General features: G+C 38.7%; 1 protein-coding gene across 1 annotated transcript in view; it reads left to right on the top strand.

Annotated features, from left to right (window-relative positions):
* The window catches only part of ROBO2 (roundabout guidance receptor 2), a 450,032-nt gene that overhangs the window by 415,442 nt on the left and 14,888 nt on the right, over positions 1-19,702 (top strand). The window contains exons 24-27 of the mRNA XM_068144426.1: positions 1,146-1,406; positions 4,936-5,150; positions 13,759-13,941; positions 18,450-18,620. Coding sequence (XP_068000527.1) covers positions 1,146-1,406; positions 4,936-5,150; positions 13,759-13,941; positions 18,450-18,620 — 830 coding nt within the window. The remainder of the gene's footprint in view (positions 1-1,145; positions 1,407-4,935; positions 5,151-13,758; positions 13,942-18,449; positions 18,621-19,702) is intronic.

Below are 19,702 nucleotides of genomic sequence, written 5' to 3'. Positions count from 1 at the left end.
TCAAGAAGAAATGCGTGCAGATGCTCAAGGGACTGCAGACTGACTGGATGTTTTGAAGATGGGAGGAGTAGACAATGTTGAGATTTGAGTAGTGTGATCATCAGCAGAGCCTCGCAGAGCTGAAGTTGTGTTCAGATTGGGAAAACAGGGTATTACTGTGTGGCAGATAATGCATGGGGAATGACTACACTCAGCAGGGCATATGTGTCTCAGGTAATGCTGGTGTCTCTAAGGGTCGTGGTCCTGGGTTGATACTGTAATACAACACTGACTTGAAAAGTCAGAGGACAAAGACAAGAAAACACTGAATTGCTGGCAAAGATTGCATAAGAATTATTAATAGAATATAAAGCTTCTGTTTCTAGCCCTGTTCAGATTTAGCATCACATCTTACACCTTTGGTATAAGACTGAAAATTGGTATTGATTTATCTTTTAATTTACATTAGGCAAGTGTCCAGAAATTTAACACTGTCTAGCTGAGTCCCAGTAAAGACTGGTTAGAAGGTGAAGTGCTGGCAGAGCTGTCAACGTGTGGCTAATGTGTGTTATCAGTTAGTGCTGTGACATAGCGTATGCTTAGAGTCAGTGCTGCTGCAGCATTAATGTGTTCTACACCTCGGTAGATACCTATATGCAGTGTGTAAAGACCAAAATTTATGTGGAAAGTGTAGCTTTTTACTTAAGCTACACAATAAAACCAGATAATTTATAGACAAATAAAGGGGAGGATAGGAGTAAGGAAGTGCAGAAGTTCAACTATGTAAATCTCACTCTACCTTTTAAGAATTCAGTTATTTTCATGTATAGGTCCAGTTTTTATGTGCTCTCCTAGGTTAATGATCCAGCAATTGAGTTAGTTCATACTTGTTATTGATTGTGATATAACATTATCTAATGACCATTAACAAATGTGATCAGTGTTTTTTTTGTTGTTGCACATCTTGTTCAAGTTGCTTAGCCGTTGTAGGAAACATTAAACAGACTCAGTAAGAGACTTTGAGTAATTTTAACCCTCTTTTCAATAAATGTTCAAGCTTACACTGTGCAAGAGGATGCAAAATGTAGCAGAAATCCTGCATATCCTCTGCTGCACCACAGAGATCAGATTTGATATATACTAAGTTTACTTGGTTTTTATTTTAGATACGACAGTGACGGTTGGTGTCCGCCTTTGCCAGTTCAGACCTACCTACATCAGGGCATGGAGGATGAGCTTGAAGAAGATGATGATCGTGTTCCCACACCTCCTGTCCGAGGAGTAGCTTCATCACCTGCGATCTCCTTTGGGCAACAGTCAACTGCAACCCTCACACCTTCTCCGCGAGAGGAGATGCAACCAATGCTTCAAGCCCACCTTGATGAGTTAACTAGGGCTTACCAGTTTGATATAGCAAAGCAGACATGGTAAATGTTTGAAGGGGGGCACATACAGTCTGGGAAATGAAAGCACAAAATAATTTACTCTTTGCTAACATAAGTATTGACTGTATTCAACAGCATATCAGTAATGTTTCCAAGTCAGTAAAATGGAAGAAGAAATAGAAAAACTCTATCTACAGTGTGAAGGCCTTAAACATTAATAGGTGCTTGTAAAATTATAATGCTTGGTAATGTTAAATCTTGGCTGAAAACACAGATAAATAATATTCCTCTGGAGTTTAGCATAGATTCAGCTAAGTAGTTAACACCCACATACTCAAACTTTGTGCAGTTCAAAGTGCTCTTTTTCAGGCTAGCAAAAGATACAATTTGTTACAGGATTTTTTATAACAATGGGAATCAAAATTTCTGATTAAAAATAATAGTATCACTGTAGCAGCTTCTACCCTGTACCACATGAGAATGAAGCATTTGCATCTCTGACTGTAGTTTAAAATACCATGGAAATTTGTGATTCATATGGAAAACCCTGTAGCAGGGCATTTTTAGTGTTTACAAAGTGGATCTAGCGTTTCAGAGTGCTTTATGCCTCTTTAAAGGAAGAGCAAGCAAATACCACAGTAACATTTCCCTTGCAAAACAAACAGAAGCAATCTCTTCAGGGACTGAAAAAGAACTTGTCAACTGCAGCAGGATGGGGATATGGTGAAGGTCAGTTGCTTTCTGGATGTTCCCTAAGCAGCAGTTGTCCTTTTACAACTTTTCTATCCAGACAAAGCCACGAATCTCAGAGGACAGGAGCAGAGCTAGTTACCGAATGGCATGCTGCCAGCAGAGGAGCAGCCTTTCTTTGCTGGTAAATAAAGCCACAAAGTTATTCAGCTTGAGCTACCATAAATAGATCAGGCAGGTAGGCAGGTGGTGCCAAATCAAAGCCAGCTGTTTTCCCTGGACAGTGTCGAAGCCTCGAGGCTTGTCTGCAATCTGCACTCAATCAACAGGGTACTTCGGTCCTGCAGCAGTGCTGCGCTGCCAAGCAAGGACCCTGGCCTGCCTGTGGGACAGACCCAAATCCCAGGCAGCAGCTAGACCTGGCCTGTTGAAGGTAGCTGACATCTGAGCCAGCACACAGAAGCATACCCTGTCTGCACCATCAGTCACTGCTGCATTTTGCAGCTGTTACGCTTTCTACGCCCTACAAACCATGGGTGCCAATCTGTGGGAGGATAATGTAGCAGGACTCTGTAGCAAAGCCTCTTAGAGCTGACAGGAAAGGTCTTGCTCCCTTTTTGGAGAAAAGAAAATTGATTGGAAACTTTCATAATGTAGGCAAGAATGTACAGCTTTTAACTTCTCGCTTGTATAAGGTCAATGTAGTTGAACCTCAAGTTCTGGAAAAAATATCCAGGAGATAACCTTTATTTTCATACTAGGACCTTATAACAGGCTTTGAGATAAATATTAAGGGTTGTAAATGCAAGCAATTTCTGTAATAGTAGTGATGATTCTTCAATGCTTTGCTATTGTTTGACTGGGCATGTAGCATACTGTTCAGCAAATGCTGTACAGAGTCAGTGGAAAGTCCCTCATTGTCTTAAATAGGAAAGAAGATTTCTTAGAATTGGAATAGAATTAGAATAGAATTAACCAGGTTGGAAAAGACCTTCAAGATCATCGAGTCCAACCTATCATCCAACACCACCTAATCAACTAAACCATGGCACCAAGCACCCCATCCAGTCTCTTCCTAAACACCTCCAGTGATGGTGACTCCACCACCTCCCTGGGCAGCACATTCCAATGGAAAATCACTCTTTTTGTGAAGAACTTCTTCCTAACATCCAGCCTAAACCTACCCTCGTGCAGCTTGAGACTGTGTCCTCTTGTTCTGGTGCTGGTTGCCTGGGAAGAGAGACCAACCACTACCTGGCTACAACCTCCCTTCAGGTAGCTGTAGAGAGCAATATGGTCTCCTCTGAGCCTACTCTTCTCCAGGCTAAGCAACCCCAGCTCCCTCAGCCTCGCTCTCACAAAGTTCATCTATCCAGGACCATGGAGTCCTGTCAGACAGGTTACTGTAGGAGTAACAGAAGAGATATATGGAAACCAGCCAACCAAAAATTTAAGAAAGAACACATTAGAGATTATTGGGAAAGTACATAATCATTACAGCCTTGATCCAGGAAATCACTGAAGTATATGCTTAACTACAAGTACAAGAGAAATTGACTTCGATTGTTCTATCACATGCTTAACGTCAAGCACTTATTTAAGTATTTTGCTTGATTGGGAGCTAATCACACTGTTTATTGAGGGTTAGTTAGATGGTAGTGCCCTTTAGTGCAGTGTTTTGAGCTCTGCATAGATAAGAACCTGGTGTCTTGGCTGGTCATATATTAGAAGGGAAGCAATTTTTTCTCCAAAGAAGCTTCAGAATAAGCATCAAGTTAAAACCTACACCCAAGTGGAGAGAGATTCCAGTGACGTAACCTTTACTGTGGCGTTCTTAGGTTTGGTTTACATTTGAAAAATAAAAGGCAAAGAAAAAAAAGGTAAAGCTCTTTGAATAAAGAGAACCACTGCACTTATCAAGTACAGGCAGTAGTACAGCTCATTAGAGCTAGAAAACAAAACAGGTAGCAGTTCTAATCTTTTTCTGTTATGCTAATGTCCAGGCAAGAGACCAACAGAATTCTGGATCCCACCCAAAGCACTGCTGATTCGGATCAGGTCCACAGCACCTCTTGCACAGCCACTCAGGGTTTCCTATGTGCTTAAGTTAGTAATTTCAAGCATAATACGTGCTCTTACACCGAGGTCAGTCAGGCCTGGGTCCCCTGGCACAGCTCACTGTGTACTTTTAGTGCTGTGGAGAATGCTGATAGTTGTTCTTTGCCCCTCCAGCCCCTCAGAGACCATACAAATGAAGCTCCAAACCTCCTGCTTGCCTCTGTCTATTTAGCTATCCTGTGGGTGATTTTTTACCATTGTTTTTCTTTTTTTTAATTGTAATTGCTGCATGTAGTAGTTTCACACATGCACATCCTAATACTGCTGCAATTAAATCAATTAAACTACATAGAATTGAGTAGAATTGAATTGAATAGCGTTGAATTGAATTCAGTTGAATTGAATTGAATTGAAAATTTCTTCTGTTCTGCTGGTCATTTCCTCTTCTTTAGCATGACTTCTAATTCAGCACACTGAATCTGTTTAAGCAGAAGTGAAAATTAATTTTGGTTCAACATGTGATTTGCAAGGTGGAGTACTGGGTGACATATTTATATGCTAAGCTGAGATTCAGAATTATGCTTTACTGTGGACTTCCTAACTGATTTACATTGTAAATGTGCAGTGTTCCTCATCTCTATAAGGGCAGTCTTGACCTTCCCTATCTCACAGGACCAGAAATATATTTAAGACTGGAAAGTGTGCAGGTACTGTGGTATTAGAAACTATGATGTATAACTGAACTGACTTTTCCTCATTTAAATCAATTTCTACTGACCATGAGACACCTATTCTGATGACATTTTCCTCTTTGTTTGTGTAGGCACATCCAAAGCAATACACAACCTCCTCAGGCTCCAGTTCCACCCCTAGGATATGTATCTGGAAACCTTATTTCAGATTTGGAAACAGATGTTCCAGATGATGAGGATGATGAGGATGATATTGAAGAAGAAACTGTAGAAATCAGTAGGCCACTAAGAGGTCTAGAGCATACTCCAGGCTCCAGTATGGACAATTTGGACAGCTCTGTGACAGGTAACCAAATACAGTGAATAGTGACATCAGCATATTCCTAGCAATATAATACATCATCAGTCAAACACTTCCTAAGTGAAAATTTATTCCACTCTATTTCTCTAACATTTAGAATGTGTTAATATTAAACACTAAAAGAAGGATTTGAAAATACTTTGCTTTGCTGTGAAATGATAAGAAAAGTCATGAATTTTAAAAAGCTTTAAAGACTTGAAAGAAAACTCAATTATATCCTAGCTTTCATGAAAAGTTCACTCTACTGGAGAAGCAAGCTAGCTACATTAAAAGGAGGGGGAAGACCGTGGCTTAGGAATATATATTTCATACATCAGAAGCAGCATGAAAATGTTATCTGAAAGCTTTTTTAGATATTGTTGTTGGTAAATGCTTTCACAGATGAGCACATGGATGTTAGAAACTTCAGAATAACTACAGTTAGATCAGCACAGGATTTATTTGTAAGAGCATTTCTGTAGGAAAATGTGTATTTTGAAGCTACTTGCTGAATTTAGTAATTGTTTCCTTTCAATGAAGGTATTTAATTATTCTGACATGCCTTCCTTCGCTGTTTCTTGCCCTTTACGTGCCTTGGAATGTTACAGTATGTATCATCAAAGGGGACCTAGAAAGCCACGTTAAACTAATGCACAGAATCCTAATGAGTGAAAATCACTGCTGGTAAAATGTAGGGCAGTGAAAGAATTTTTTTTAATCATATAGGTACTATATGGATGTACTTTTTGTAAGAATAATTCCTTCTAGGTTGAGCTTGAGTCTCTATACGATATGCTGTACCCGTAGTGTACAGCTGTACAGGAGACCCAAATGTACACAGCGTTCATAGCTCATGAAGACTTCTTCAGTCTTTGATTCTAGTGTAAAACCACTGATTGTTAGTTATATTTTAAGGGAGATTTGCTCAGTACAATTTACTATAGCACTGCTGAATTTCACCTCATTGTTCTGGCCGTTTGAAATTCCAAGGACTTTTCACCCTTACTTTAAACATTGTTATTATGAAAAGACTGCAGGAATATGGCAGCGACAGAGCATCAATACCTATAATTTTCTTCCTTTTCCCTTCTTGAATTAAATAGGGTGTGCCTTAATCCCACTTTCCAGGTTTTCCTTCACCCAGGGGCCAAACTGCTTGCCAATCTAATTAAGATTTAAGAATTCTATCTCTGCTGCTGCAATTTGAAATCCAGATAAAGTGAGGGCCATAGAGTTAAAGTTCAAATCCCTGAATTGATAAGGTTAACTTATTAGTGCATGAGTATGTTAAGTCACTTTTCTTGACTTTCGAGTGTAATCTCCTTCAGGCTATAATTCTGCATATTTCTACATATCTTTCTAATGGCTCAGAAGCCTTTCCATTCAGCATGCAGGCAGAGTTTTGCACTGGTAATACAGCAATAAATTAAAAAAGAATCAGTTTGCTATACATTTTCTATTTGGTATGTATGAACATGTCAGTGTTGATATATCCATAAATCAGACAATGAATGTTTTCCACATTTGCATCTACACCTAATATTGTGGACCAGTCTACCAAGCACCAAGTGAGGAATAGCTACATTTCTTCTTCAGGTTGTAGACTTCTGTGCTCATTGGAATGTATTGTTTTATTAACAATACCCAAGCTTATCATAATAGCTGCACATTTTGTTTAATTATTGGAGTGCTTAGTTATTAGACTGTTAAAAACTTCTTGGTTTTGGTTTTGGGGTTGTTTTTTCTAAAGAAATAGGGCAGAACCTGGTAATGTATTCTGGGAGTGTACTTAAGATGATCCAAATGCAACCCCACTCATCACCACTATCTTGATGTGGTCTCATACAGATGAAAATTAAGGTTTTTCTTTGGCTTTTTCTTTAGCTGGTTTAATTACTAGCTGGATCTGTTCCTTGGTCTAGTCCACCACATGTTAAGGTGTTTGCCAGCACTGCAGGAGGGGAATGTACAGCTGGAAGAAAAATGGTAGACTGTCCCTCTTGTATATAGCCAACACTTAGACTGACTTAAAATAATTACAGAACTATAGTCTTATAAAACTATACCCATGTGTTAGCCTCAATGATCTGTAAAATAGCAAACTCTCTAAATAACAAACCTACTTTTTTTCCTTCAGTTGCTATATGAGTAAAGCCTCAATTTTCCAAGAGTGTGTTTTGAGCTTGTATCTTGCTAGAGGTGAAAGGATATAGCTTATTCTACTTGGGAGAACTGCTTCAAAGAAAATTTTGTGTATCTGTTTCTGCTAACTCTTCTAGACTGCTTTTACTATTGTTAAGGAGGATATAAAATACTGTATTAATGAATTCTAATTTGTTTCTCAGTTTTTAATTTGGGTGCTTCTAGAATACTGTAGAGCAACAGGGTTCTTTCTCCATACACCGAGAATATGTAAACTACTCCTTTTCACAGAGCTTTTGGTGCCTTAAACCAGTGTCTTCCCAGGAATTTGTATGCCACCATATTTTCACTACTTTTAACATTACTTTTATAAATGGAGTTCAATATGAACAACTGGTCCAGATGAAGCAATGTTTCTATTCACATTGAAGTGCACCCTGTGAGTTCAGTGTTTGTGAGAAATCTAAAGTGTCCACCCTTGGCCCAGACCTCTTTCAACTAGAGTGTCTGTATGGTGAGCAGGGCAAGTTTCCTAACCCTGTACTGTTACCATACCTCAGCAATGACTTGAAGATACTCTCAGGGTGAAACATTACTTTGTTCTTTATGGCTGAGCTAAGACTGAGGTTTTCATCCAATGCCAAATGTGAGACTCTCTGAGGAGAAACGCTGATGCTGTATGAGCACAGCTCAAGCTGCTAAATTGCTCTGAAACTACCATGTTACTCCTTCAAATTGTTTAAAAGTCAGGTTGTCTTCCAGGCCCCTGCGTTTTAGTTCCAGCTAACTGAAGAGTCAGACAAGGATTTAATCTGCGCCATTAAGTTTTTCCTCTTTGCGGGTGGCAGAGACATAATGTTGACATGTATAATACAGCGAAAAGAAAGTATTGCACAGTATCTGTATCTTAACATTTTCCAGAGATTGCAAAGGAAACTCAAGGAGGGAGGTTTAGATCTGAACATTCGTGGAATGGAATATAAAATTAAAGTTCTGCTTCATTCCCAAACCGTTCAGGGTTTGTTAGCATCCCAAGTTACTGATTCTAATTATATATAAAATAAATAAACAAAAGAGAAAAAAAAACAACAACTGAAAAGCAGCTCTAAATCTTCTGCTCACTTGAGTTTTAATTCACAGTTATTTAGGGTTGGGGTTTTTTGGTTGGGATTTTTTTCTTTGCTTATGTTTAATGTTTGCCTTTATAATGAATTGCTGTCCAGAGTTATGGCATGCAGAGTCTGTTATAGTATTTTAGTGTAATAGAATTAATCAATTTCATATGATGACTGTTTAAGAAATTAATTTGCTTCTCAGTGACATCACTATGAATGATGCTAGTTTTGCTCACCACACTATTATGGTCTGGGGATTTTCTTCACCCTCTGCTTATTTTCCTCTCCTGCTGCACCACTAATGAAGCTGGTAGCGAGAGCTTCTTTTATCTTGAGTCCTGGTCATTCTGAGTGAAGGCAAAGATACACCCATTAACCAGCATGGAGATTAGGACCTTTTCTACCTAACTGATAGAAACTGATATAAGCAGAGAGATATTCTCAGAAACAGCAAATGGTTAGTAACATTTTTTTCAGTATAATTATATATATCTGAAATGATAGAGATTTCCATAGGTGGTATAGCTCATCAGAGAAGAAAATCCCTTATTTGCCATGTTTCTGTCTTGATGAAAAGAGTCACTGATAATTGTCTGTAGGGTAGAAGTTGTTCATTTGCTCTACCCAAGTACAATTACACAAAATCATTTTCATGAACCATATTTTACCATTGCAGAGTGCAATATTTATATTGATTTGCTCTGGGATACCTATTGCAAAAGATTCTATTTTATAAACAGATTGACAGATTGCATTTAATAGGAAGAACGTGTTTCATGGATTCAATATGCACTCAGAAATTAGGAAACTGCTACTTTTTGTATCTCATAAAAATGGTAATGCAACAATTAGCAGGGTCATACTGTAAAGCACAGACTTTAGCTTAATGGATCTAGGGATATGCATTCATCAGCAGCGATGGATTTAGCATAAAACGACATGTAAATGAATTGATGACTGATCATAAATTAATTTTAGTGCTGAAGAAGTAATAGAGACACAGCAAGATGCCACTTTATCATAGTATTTTACTGCTCAGCAACATTTGAGCAACTACTTAATGTTCTGTCTGCATTTCTTTTCTAACAGCTTGAATAAATCTGAGAAATTTTTGTGCCTTTCAGCAATATGGAAACCAAAAAATCAAGAAGGATTGAAAATGTGAACACAAATAAATCTGGATAAGTGACATAAATTCATTTTTCATTAAATGTTTATGAAGGACATTAATTAAGATTGGGCCTGTGAAGTGGCAAATATGTATGTATGATTTTTACCTCCTTTTATATAGCGCTTGCTGCTCCAAAACAAACATTTTAAAACTTAAGGGTTTATTTTGAGTGTGATATTAAATATTTGAGCAAGTAGAGCAAAGTATAATGTAAAATATAAAAACAGGTCTAATTTTTGAACTGTGATGATACTCAGAATCTACACTCATCCCTTTCTATTATTCTTTCTTATTTTTATGGTGCAATTGCTATTGCCCCTTTTATTCCATCACTTCCACCAAAACCGGTGGACAATCTTTTTTTATCATGACAGCAGTCAAATATATCCCAAAAAGGATAATGTCTTTCTCCTGTACAAATACTAAAGGAATTCTGTAACTAATTTTTGCTGAAGCATCATAGAATCATAGAGTCAATAAGGTTGGAAAAGACCTCAAAGATCATCAAGTCCAACCTGTCAGCCAACACCTCATGACTACTAAACCATGGCACCAAGTGACATGTCCAATCCCTTCTTGAACACCTCCAGGGATGGTGACTCCACCACCTCCCTGGGCAGCACATTCCAATAGCTAACAACTCTCCCTGTGAAGAACTTTCACCTCACCTCAAGCCTAAACTTCCCCTGGCACAGCTTGAGACTCTCCTCTTGCTCTGGTGCTGGTTGCCTGGGAGAAGAGACTGACCCCCACCTGGCTACAACCTCCCTTCAGGTAGTTGAGACTTCATCCATAGTTCACAAACCTAAGCAGTCTAGCTGAGTGCCATCAAGAAACCTGCACTGGAGCAGGGGTTTAATATTATCGTGTGTTAAATGGACTTGTTAAGGAAAACACATAGGCATATACATACAAGTCCCAGTGACATAATGTGTGAACTTTAAGCATGACTGTGTTACATATAGAAAAGTATCTAATGGAACTTACCAAAGTGTTAGCATTTTTGTGAGCAGCTTTTACTTCACAGCTGCACTAGATTTTTTAATTTTTTTTTAAAGAAAGAGTACAATAACTTTGCAATTTGCAAATAACATCTTTATTGTCTGAAAATGCAGCTAAAAGCTCCAGCATGCAGTCTACTAGAAGCTAGCACCTCTATTCACCTTATCTCTCCCTGAGAGCAAAAAGTTTCTATTTGAATTAGCACCAAAGAGATATTTTATGGAACAAGAAAACAGAGTTCAACTTTTCACAGAGTTGATTTTGTTCTGCATAAAGCATTTACTGCTGCTGTCAGCAAGAGTAAAATTTACAGTTGCCAGAAAGCGTAAAAACTCGAATGTGCTCTTGGAAAACATGTAGTGAGCTGCATGTAAAGGAGACACTAAAAGCCTGTTTCATTCCATTTCAAGATGCACTGTTGATCTGAAAGGGATGTCAGCATCTCTTATTCTGCCTTTATTCAGAAAAAGACAAATGTGCATCTGATTTGGAAACCAAAGGGCCAGTGGATGCCTTTAAACAAGCAGTCACCATGTGTACTGTGTTAACGCAGCTGCCTGGTGGCCTGAGATGCTTGGGCTGAGCTCCATCACTCCCATGCCTTCTGGGCAACATCCACACCTCTGGGGGGGCAAAGCAACCCAGAGTGTTACTGCTGCACATTTTGGTGGTGAAAAAGTTGTTTATGCAGGGAAACTGAATAGCTCAGGAACCGGTCAGATACAATACAGAGATTTCACCTTTCACTTCTGTGGGTGCTCCATATGTCTCATGATGAATTGCTGACTTCAGCAGTTATGAAGAGTTTTGCCTTTGCTTCCAGCAGCCAAAAGGTTCACATTGAATCATTGATTCACAGAGTGGTTGGAGTTGGACAGGACCTTTAAAGGCATCTAATCCAACCCCTCTGCCATGTCCCACAAGGACCAGGTTGATCAGAGACTTGTGTAACCTCTGAGTACTTCCAGTGATGGAGTGTGCACAACTTCTTGAGGCCACCTGTTTCAGTGCAGTATCACCCCCATTGTAAAAAATATCTTCCTTATATCCAGTCTAAATTTACCATTTTTCAATTTAAAACAATTGTATTTTGTCCTAGCACTACAACCATTGGTAAAAAGTCTTTCTCCACCTTTCTTATAATCCCCTTTTAAGTATTGAAAGGCTACAGTAAAGTATCTCCAGAGCCCCTTATTCTCCAAGCTAAACAACACGAACTCTCAGCCTTTCCTCACAGAAGTGGTGCTCCAGCTCTTAAACGATTTTTTATGTCCCTTCCCTGAACCCATTTGAACAGGTCCATGTCTGTCTTATGCTGGGGCTCCAGAGCTGAGTGAAGTGTTTCAGATGGGGGCATTGTTTGGTTTTGTCTTCAACTGTGTTGAGCTCTCAGTAAAGCTCACACTGCTGTGAGAATTGAGATATGCTTCTAGTCTGACTGGTGGTCCCTTTCTGCTGGAGGAGAGGGGAATGGGAAGCAATCCATGGGCAGAGTGCACTCAGTCACAGAGTGCCTTGCTAATGCTTGCTGTCCATGAAAGGCAGAGGAATCCAGGAAGCTGGGTTCCCTATAGGGTTAGCCTGAAAAATAGGCAGTCTGATAACAGCTCTCTACTAATAATTAAAATGTAGCTGTAGTTAGGAACTCCCAGCATGTCTGTGAGTGGTAGAAAAATAGCAACTTTTATTAGACAAACTCTGAGAGTGTCTCATCCAGCTTATCATATTATATGGTGTGTAACAGCTGAGTGACTGGTTAGCAAATGAAGAGAGCAATGTGAGCAAATGGAAATTTAAACCCAAGCTCCTTTAAAACATCCATAGTCTTGTGCCTATGATACTGAAAACCCTACCTATTTGGCACACTACATTTTCATATGTTTCTGTGTGGAATAGAATGTATCATGCAAAACCCTCAAGCCCTGAAGGTAGTAAAATATGTATTAAATTTTTAGCACCCTATTATTGTCCTCTGATATCTGTAGGTCTAGTTATATTTTTGTGTTTCAGCTTGTTCTTACATGCCTGGCATAATATGTTGATAAGCAATTGTTTGAAAATGCCTTCAGCTACAGCATTTAATCTTCTTATATCATCATGAAGTGTTTTATCTGTAGTATCTCTTTTCATACATCATCAGTAACTGATGCTAGGCCTTTTTACTCTCCATTCACTATAATGTGCTATTGCACTTTGATTGTTAGTTCAGAAACTGTCTTCTCAAAGGAAATTCAGTTTCAGCCTTCCCTTGCTGTTATCTAGGCTTCCTTACATCTGTCTGCTTTGGGTCGAGTCTGTTTGGAAAATAACAGTTTTATGTGTGCTCTTGGCAAGCAGAATCAAACTCTGTCACTCCCTGTTGCACTTAACACACTTTCTGCCTGTCAGACCTCTGTGGACCTCTTCAGTTTCTTTTCTTGTATCTTAGGAGTACATGGACTTCTGTTATTACAGCCTGCCACTTTGCTGACATTAAAAAGTTTGGTGACTGCAGTATCGCAAAAGAATCTGTTGATCTTGGGGTTTGTGATGCAGCATACTACTGACTAAATTCCAGTGTTCATTTATTGTACTCATGACTTATTTTTGCAGGATGTTTTTAGTATTTGACACCATCACTAGTTAATTAGCCTATCGGTTTGGTACTAATAAGCCGGTCATTATTGATTTACTCATTAACCATTTTGAATACAGTAACACTTTCTTTAGCATGCATTGAAGAAAAAAGGCTGTGAAGAACATGACTTGCATAGCTACACATCTCATGTACATTTACATCAACTGAGCTGTGCTGACTGAGTACTTGTCATAGCCATGATGAATCTTTCCATGTATCCTCATATCTTTGAAAAACAGTTCTCTGAAGATTCTCACAGGTTCACTGGGCTTTTTTTACAGGATCAAAGCAACACGGAGCAAGCTATGAATGAAATTCCTCTTAGCTTTGGTAGTACTCTGTTACATGAAGTTCTATCAAACAAACTGGTTTTCCTGTCGTGCAAGGACATATTAAGTGTTTCTTTAAGGGTTAGGGTTAAATGAATGCTGCTCTTTTGTATCAAGTTCTGTCAAATGAATTCTGGGTTTCCTGTTGAGAAAGGGCATGTTAAGTGGGTCTTTAAACTTGAGATGGTCAAAAAATATAACTGTGCACAACTCAATACAGCCCTACATTTGTTTTTAGGTTCAATGGTAAATGGATGGGGTTCTGCGTCTGATGAGGACCGTAACTTTTCTAGTCATAGATCTAGTGTAGGTAGCTCCTCAGATGACTCGATCTTTACCAGCGGCAGTTTTGCACAAGCACTGGTTGCAGCAGCAGATAAAGCTGGTTTTAGGCTGGATGGAACCAGCCTGACAAGAACAGGTTTGTAGATTCAAAGTTGATGCTTTCTGCATGCAGGGTGTCTCTGCCTATTCTCTTCTTCTCAGTGATTTTGCGTCTCCTTCTTGTCTAACATGCATGGAATAAGGTGGATGGAGATATTCTTGTCGTGTATTTTAAATGAAACTTTGCATTATGTTTTGTTTTTAGTGATTTGAAGTAGTGAATAGCACAAGCTTTTAATCTGCACCTTCGGTCTGCTGCAGTTTCCCTTTGTGCTGACTCTGCTGTAGATTTACTGACATATGCTTCATTTAATATTTCAGTGAAGGGACCACTAATTCTGCCACGCAGTCTTTGATTTCATTGTTTTCAGAATCTTCTCGCAATCATTTGCATTTACAGTGATGAACATCATGATTGAACTAAACTATTATCTCCATCCCTGCTCTTCTGTTGCATCTCTTCTTGCAAAAATGTATTTTACTGTGAAGTGTTTCCTAAGCATGGGGTGAATTGATGTACTTTTATTGTTAACAATACAAACTGTTTAAAAGCTTTGTCAGTAACTGATTTAAAACTGTGTAATTCAAGAAATTAATATATTTTGATAAAATTAAATTTTGCTTATGCCAACTGAATCTGCTAATTTAAATGTAACAAATGCAAAGTGACTGTTTACTTTGAAAACAGCCAGTGTTCTAAAATGAATTAATGAAAAGTAAATTTGGTTTATGTTTTTAAAGCACCATATGTTTTGTTTATAGGGGGTGGAAAAAAAAAAGGAAAAATTATTCTTAAATATTCTGGGGGAAAAAGAAGCATTTACATTTGCTTAGTCTTGTTAAAATAGCAAAAATAACTAATTATTTAGGTAATTAAGATTAGACAGTATGATTTTGTTATACTTTCTCAGCCAGTTCCAGCTCACAGTTTCCATAACATTCCTATCAATTAAAACTTTTTATTATTAGTCTGCTGTGATGTCTATCCTTAAGTATCCTTAAGTATGCACTAGTAAGAAATCTCTCTACATTCTAGGGCTGAAAACTGCAGGCTTTCTTCATGCAATCACTTCATGGCAAACACTGCCTTTAAGGAATGAAGCTAGAAATCAATGGCAAAGTCCTGTGTTGCTGACAAGCTACAGGGTGAACAGATACAGCTTTCCTCAAATGACTGGGACTTTTGCCGTTGACTTTGGCGGGACCTCATCATCCTTAGTCCCACCATCATCCTTAAAAAATAGTTATTTCATTGTTAAAAGTAGTTAAAGCCCTCATTTACTTCTTATACTAGTGGAAACTGACTGAGTAACTCTGTCTCATAATTTGAAAAAACCCAAAGCAATACAAAAGGAAAAACTAATGTATGCCTCCACTGACCTACTATGGCCACATTTGACCAAAAGTTAATTTAAAAGTTACTGTTTTGCTTGAAGAATCTCCTAAACAGTCTTGAGTGAAACCAGCAGATTGTTCCCAGTGTTTTGGGATAGGGTTTTTTTTTTTGTTCTGGTATGGTTTGTTGTTGTTTGCTTGTTTTGGTTTGTTTTGTAGTGGTTTGGTTTGCTTTTTTTCCTGTTGTTCTTGGCCTCAGTAAAGCTAAGGCAAAGATTCACCCAAAGTTAATGTTGCTTGTATCAAGACATTAAGAAGCACAGTTTCTACAACAAACAGACACAAAACAAAAATAAATGGGCATAGAAGTGTACATGCCCTTTCAAATAAGCATAATTTCTTATTGTAGCTAGGTAAATGGAAACTACAAGGAAAGGATGAAAGCCCTCATGTCAGTTATATTTTACTAGCTTAATTACATCACAATTGCACTGAGTACTTGCATATAATTCCTGGGACAGACTATTAGAGTTTAGGACACAATGAAGTATCCAGAGGTTATCCAGAGATTATTAGTTTCTTACTCTCTTAATGTTACACCAGGCAAAATGGATGGGGAAAAAAAAGAAAAAACCACCAACAACAACAAACCCCCACAAACAAATAGCCCTCCCATCATTTCCCCTCAAAAGCCTCTGCAAATGGAAATAACTGCAGTTTCATTACAATATGATACCTCCTAGAGTAGTGTGGATCAATCAGGTCTGTTAATGGACCTGCTGCACCACAGCAAGCTCCCCATTGTGCAAAGTGGTGTCTTGTAGTGGAGAAGGAGCAGTATTACTTTTGTTCATTGCTCTGGATGGAGTCCTGACTCTATCCCTTTGTGGTCTGGACAGGTATTTTCACCCGTTCAGAGCAGTAGTGAAATATTCCCACTGATATGAAAGGCTAAGTTGAACTTGCTAGCCTCACGTGATTGTGTTTGATTGCCAATCATGAGGCACTAGTGAATCTAGGTGCAAAATGCCTCATCTACTTTTATTCCAGTTTCCATTGTGTGATTTGCCATGAAGTTTTCCTTTTTAACACCTGTGGGAAATTAGTGGATTCACCCTTGTCTCTAAATCATCTACAAAGAGTCTGACACTATTCAGCAATTCTTTCTGGAAGGGCTGCATACAAGTACAAGATGCTGTAATCAGTTAGTAGGTGCATTGAATAATTGAATAATTTGTGTTCATCCCACCTCTGATTCAGGTCAGCACTATTTGTTTATAAAAGAGAGAATGTTTGGTGTCTATTTCACTTCCAAACCAACATTCTGAATGACTGATCACATTTCTTCAGTCAAGGGAGTAAGCACGAAGAATCGTTGTCCAGCACTCACTAGTTGCACTTGCATGTTGTGAGTTTATTTTTGCAAAACATCTGTGCAATGTGCTGTGATCTAGGATAACACTTCAGCCCCCTCTCTGATTTTCTTTGCATTAGGGGTCTGGGGCTTTGAAAATTGTTTTTTAATGAAATTTTAATATTTTGTCTGTGCTCATCAGCTACAGCTGTGCCAGGTAAATGTTTCCAGGCTTACTCCAAATGCGTTTTACTGCTTTCTCCCAGATCCAGATTTAGCAGCTTGGGTGGGCGTTCAGTAACTCATTTCAGCTAAAATAAGACAGGTTAGAAAAGGCATGCTTTTCATACTGTTCAGTTTCAGTTTGGCTTATTTTGGTAGAGAATTAGAGGATGTCCATGAGGGGTTCAAATGTGGTAACCTCCAATAGTTGGCAGTGACATGCAGCTGGGAAGCAAGCCTGCCTAAGAGCAGTGTCCTCCTCAGGGCGCACATCAGTCAGAAGATCAAAAATCAAGCCTGATACAAGTCAGAAAGTCTCTGAAGTCAAATACTGAGATGTTATTCTAACATGTATGTTATCAGTGTGAAACTTCATCTGAGATTATAGCTCCTTTTTTTTTCTTTTCATTTTGCCCTCTTCACACTGTGAATACTTCAAACAGTACAGTGGGTAGCATGTTACTCCAAACTAGGCATATCAGGTTGTATGTGACAGCATATTGGATGTAAGCATATCAGTTGCAAGGTTTTACTAGCAAACATAACTCACAGCAGGGTAGACTCTGGTTTAAGTTAACTAGAAAATATAAAAGCTCCTTACTAGCTTGAGGTCAGAAAAATAACAAATGGCCATTTTGCCATTTTGCATCAAATCTTACAATATTTGGGCCTACAGTAGCACTGAAAGAGCAGACATTCTGACTGGCTTATCCATTTTCCACTGCAGATCGGATTAAAATGTGTAAGAACTTTATGTACCCGTTCTAAATGAATTAAACTGGTAACATCCCCAAGACACTTAGCAAGAGTGTCATAACAGATAGCTACAGATGTAGCTGGATTAACTGAATACAAATATCAAAATAAGAGGAAGTGAATGTAGTAAGTGAACTGTGCTCCTGTGGTTCCTTTAATCATCTGCTCCAGAGAACAGCATCAAAGTTATTTTTTTTGAAGAGAAATCACGTAGCTTGATTAGTTTCTCTTTCATATATATATATATGAGTAATAAATTCAATCAGAATACATTAGGCTGGGTTTTTTTTTAACACTTAAAAATAATGAAAACTATCAGGAAAATTATAGCATTTAAATATACTCCAGGTTTTATTTTTTTTGAGAAAAAAAGGGCCCTTAAGTATACAAACCTACACTGCTACATAGCTTGCAAAATCAGTTATGTTTATCTCACTGGAGTTATTCCAGATATACAGTGCATATGGGAGCCTGTAAAATGAGAATCTGGCTCAGCAAACATGAAGGTGGAAGGCAGGAGGAGATAAATCTAGTATGATTGCAGAACTGTTTTCCTTCCCAGCTCAAGGCTGAGGAATTGTTGTGATACATCTGTTCAGCACACAGAGCAGGTAGGAGTTATATGGCATACAGTAGTTTTATCACAACAGATGGAATGATTTTAATTATAAAAGTTGAGGACAAAAGAATGGCAAGTTTTTCACTTCACTTGCTCTGGTGTGTCTTACAGCAGTTGTCATCAGTGGATACCTCAAAGGGATACTTGTTTGCCTCTGAGAATTAGACCAGATTTAATGTTTCAGAACAGACATTAATAGAACAGTCCATTTCAAGATAATAACAACATTTTTTTCATCTGATTTCTCTTATTTTTTTAGGCAAAGTATATCCTTCCTCTCAGAGACCTCGGCCGAGCAGTCCTTTCTCTACTGACAGCAACACCAGTGCAGCTGTCAATCAGAGTCAGAGGCCGAGGCCAACTAAAAAACACAAGGGAGGACGGTTGGACCAACCCGCCTTGCCTTATCGTAGGGAGGGAATAACAGACGGTAAGTATTGTGGTGAAGTCCCTCATGATAACCTGCAGCAAGCAGGTGTGCAGAGTGGAAGAACATAGAGCAGTCTTTTAAGGAATATGTTATGGTGAATTATTTGTTTGGTGAAATCGGGTCTCTGGGTTGCCACGGGAGAGATATTGCAACACTAGCAGTGTGGAACTTTATTAAGTGAATCTTCAGGGAGCCTTTCTTCATTGCTGCTTTTCTGCTCTGAACATGTTAGCATCTCTTAGGTTTTCTTAGGTCTCAGTATAAATACTACACAAAAAAATGGCTGTGTTGCACATGAGTTGATGCTGAAAATATCTTTTGGGTATTTTATGTTATAAGAAAGTAGCCACCGCCAGCCGTAGCAGTATGCCATGAAATCCCAAAGAGAAGTATAGAGCCAGTCCCACAACACTGATCTTTGCTGGTTTTGACAGCCATCCAAGAGCTACAATATGTGCAATGCTTTTCTCATCATTCTTCCTTACGTCTTATCCATGCTGCATTCCTGACATCCACTTGAAGTTGTTTCCCTTGTTTCCCTCTTCAGCATCACTTCTCTCTGACCACTACTTCCCATGTAGAAATTTCAGGTGTGTCTGTTCTGCTTTTCTAATGACTATGATCAGCTCAGTCTTCCATTATCTTTGTCTACCACCTCTTCATTTGGGCAAAAGATGCAACTGATGCCTGTTACTCTGAGAAATACTGGGCAGAAAGGAGGCCAGCCAGCTGCCTCCGACTCATTTCTTCTGATCTCCAGCCTTGCCCCTGCAGGTATTGAAATGATCAGAAGGGAGAAGCAGACAAATAGAAAATCATAATTCAAAGAACCACTTAGGATATATGCAGATGGAGGCTTGATCACCTTCCTCATGCTGGCCTCTCTCAGATTGTTCAAATTGGGGTGATTTTGAGAGCTAGGCTGCTCTACCAGCCTCGGTGGCTCCCATAACACTAAATGGACCATGGAAATAGGTGTGATGCCAGTGAGATTATCCCCTCATTTCAACTACAGTTTGACAAATTTTCCAATGTATGGGGAAAGTGTGAAAAAAAATAATTAGATTTTAGTATAAACATTA

The sequence above is a fragment of the Melanerpes formicivorus genome, unplaced genomic scaffold, assembly GCF_026170545.1.
Source record: "Melanerpes formicivorus ecotype bairdi unplaced genomic scaffold, bMelFor1.0.p_v2 SCAF_11, whole genome shotgun sequence".
NCBI lineage: Eukaryota > Metazoa > Chordata > Aves > Piciformes > Picidae > Melanerpes > Melanerpes formicivorus.
The sequence above is the reverse complement of the archived record's forward strand: the minus strand, read 5'-3'. Positions and strand labels throughout refer to the sequence as shown.